The sequence below is a fragment of the Hordeum vulgare genome, chromosome 4H (assembly GCF_904849725.1).
Source record: "Hordeum vulgare subsp. vulgare chromosome 4H, MorexV3_pseudomolecules_assembly, whole genome shotgun sequence".
In the NCBI taxonomy this organism is placed as follows: Eukaryota; Viridiplantae; Streptophyta; class Magnoliopsida; order Poales; family Poaceae; genus Hordeum; species Hordeum vulgare.
The window spans coordinates 577929287-577931950 of NC_058521.1; the positions used below are offsets into that span (position 1 = coordinate 577929287).

At 49.1% G+C, this 2664-nt stretch overlaps 1 protein-coding gene across 1 annotated transcript; it reads left to right on the forward strand.

Annotated features, from left to right (window-relative positions):
* Positions 1 to 1552: 1552 nt before the first annotated feature.
* LOC123450798 (60S ribosomal protein L27-like) lies at positions 1553 to 1792 on the forward strand (the record flags this gene model as incomplete). The annotated part of the gene is made up of 1 exon (XM_045127884.1): positions 1553 to 1792. A coding segment is annotated over exon 1 (240 nt), but the record flags the coding sequence as incomplete, so codon positions are not given.
* Positions 1793 to 2664: the final 872 nt, after the last annotated feature.

Sequence of the window (2664 nt, forward strand, 5' to 3'; positions counted from 1 at the left end):
ACAAGGAGCAACGACAAACCGAAACATAACTGATATTATCACTAATACATATCGAATATTATCATACAATATCACTAATAAAAACCCAGTTGACGTCTCACGGTGCAGGTGGTGGCAACCCAAAGATAAGGAAGCATCACCGGATCATAGCTCAGGTGATGTCCCTGGAGAACCTCCCAGGTATTGGAGAACCTGGCATCCAATGCAGCCATGTAGCGACAGACGTGCTCGTCCTCCTCCCTGGCACGGCGACGTACCACCTCCGTGGGGGCCAGCTCCGTCGGCACCGATAATGGCCCACGCGACCGCCACCAAAGAAGCTCCGGGTCAACGATGAGTCCCGGATTCCTCACCAAGGTGCGCACCCCAGAAGGTAGCACCTCCCAGTGCCAGCCCGACGGATCCCAGTGCCGGACATGTTGGTGCCTATCAAGCATTCTCTCGCTGACCACTCGACGACGAGGATGCGGGCCGGGCATCGTCAACGTCGAGAAAAATTCCTGTGAGAAAATTTTCTTATTGTTTAATGTTTTACTTTCTAGTTATCATTTATACAATAATCATCTCATTTGAATTTAGCTAGCACCCACTACCTATTTTTCTCAACATGCAAGTATGACACCAAATATACAATAATAAAACACAATATACATGTTTTGCAAATATTTCCGCAACAACATTCGGGCCTTGAGCAAATATTTTGCAAATATACAAGAATCATATCCTAGCAAGAACCCTAGGCATGGTGATGTCTCACCAGAGGTTTGGGTCGGTGTCGGAGTCGAGGTCGGCATCGAGGCCGGGGTCGAGGTTGGTGACGGGCTCGGGCCGGCGACAGCGACGGCGACGGCGACGGGCTCGGGGGCGGCGACGACGACGGGCTCGGGGCGGGGGCGGGGGCGGCGACGGGCTCGGGAGCGGCGACGACGATGGGCTCGGGGCGAGGTCGGGACGGCGACGGGCCCGGGGGCGGCGATGATGAAGGGCTCGGGGCGGGGGCGGCAACGGCGACGGGCTCGGGGGCGGCGACAACGAAGGGCTCGGGGACGACAGCAATGACGAGGAGGAATGGATCGGCAGCGGCGCTGCTGGGCAAATGGGAGAGGTTGGGGAAAATTTGATAACTCCCGCCTTATATGCGAAAACCTGTTGTCCCGGTTCGAGGAACAAACCGAGACTAAAGGTCAATTTTCAGAAGCCTAACGGGCGGGAAGAAGAGACTATTAATCCTGGTTTGTGCCGCAAACCGACACTAATGTGAGTCTTTGGTCCCGGTTTGTACCACCAACCGACACGAAAGGATGTCTTTTGTCCCGGTTGGTGCCACAAACCGACACGAATGGACTGTGCCTGCCACGACCGAGGTGTTTGGGGAAGAACCACCAAAAACAAGATCTATTCTTCACATGATTCGGCGAAACCCTAGCGCCGCCAACCCTATATAATCTCCTCCCCAACCACGCCACCAGCTTTCCCCCGCCCACAGCCTCCAACCCCTCCCCCAACCCGAAACCCACCGGCGGCGGCGGCGCGCGAGGAGAGGAGAAGGAAGATGGTGAAGTTCCTGAAGCCGGGCAAGGCGGTGATCCTGCTGCAGGGCAGGTACGTCGGGAAGAAGGCGGTGATCGTGCGCGTGTTCGAGGAGGGCACCCGCGACCACACCTACGGGCACTGCCTGGTCGCCGGCCTGGCCAAATACCTGAAGAAGGTGATCCGCAAGGACTCGGCCAAGAAGACGGCCAAGAAGTCCCGCGTCAAGGTCTTCCTCAAGCTCGTCAACTTCACCCACATCATGATTCGACATGATTCAAGAAATTCCAACAAGATCTATTCTTCACATGATTTGACATGATTCGACATGATTCAAGAAATTCCAACAAGATCTATTCTTCACATGATTCGACATGATTCAAGAAATGCCAACAAGATCTATTCTTCACACGATTCGACATGATTCAAGAAATGCCAACAAGATCTATTCTTCACATGATTCGACATGATTCCACATGATTCGACATGATTCAAGAAATTCCAACAAGATTTATTCTTCAGATGATTCGACATGATTCCACATGATTCGACATGATTCAAGAAATTCCAACAAGATCTATTCTTCACATGATTCGACATGATTCAACATGATTCCACATGATTCGACATGATTCAAGAAATTCCAACAAGATCTATTCTTCACATGATTCGACATGATTCCACATGATTCAAGAAATTCCAACAATATCTATTCTTCACATGATTCGACATGATTCAAGAAATGCCAACAAGATCTATTCTTCACATGCTTCCACATGATTCGACATGATTCGCCATGATTCAAGAAATTCCAACAAGATCTATTCTTCACATGATTCGACATGATTCCACATCATTCGACATGATTCAAGAAATTCGAACAAGATCTATTCTTCACATGATTCGACATGATTCGACATGATTCAAGAAATTCCAACAAGATCTATTCTTCACATGATTCGACAAGATTCGAGAAATGTCAACAAAATCTATTCTTCACATGATTTGATATGATTCCACATGATTCGACATGATTCAAGAAATTCCAACAAGATCTATTCTTCACATGATTCGACATGATTCAAGAAATGCCAACAAGATCTATTCTTCACATGATTCGACATGATTCAACAT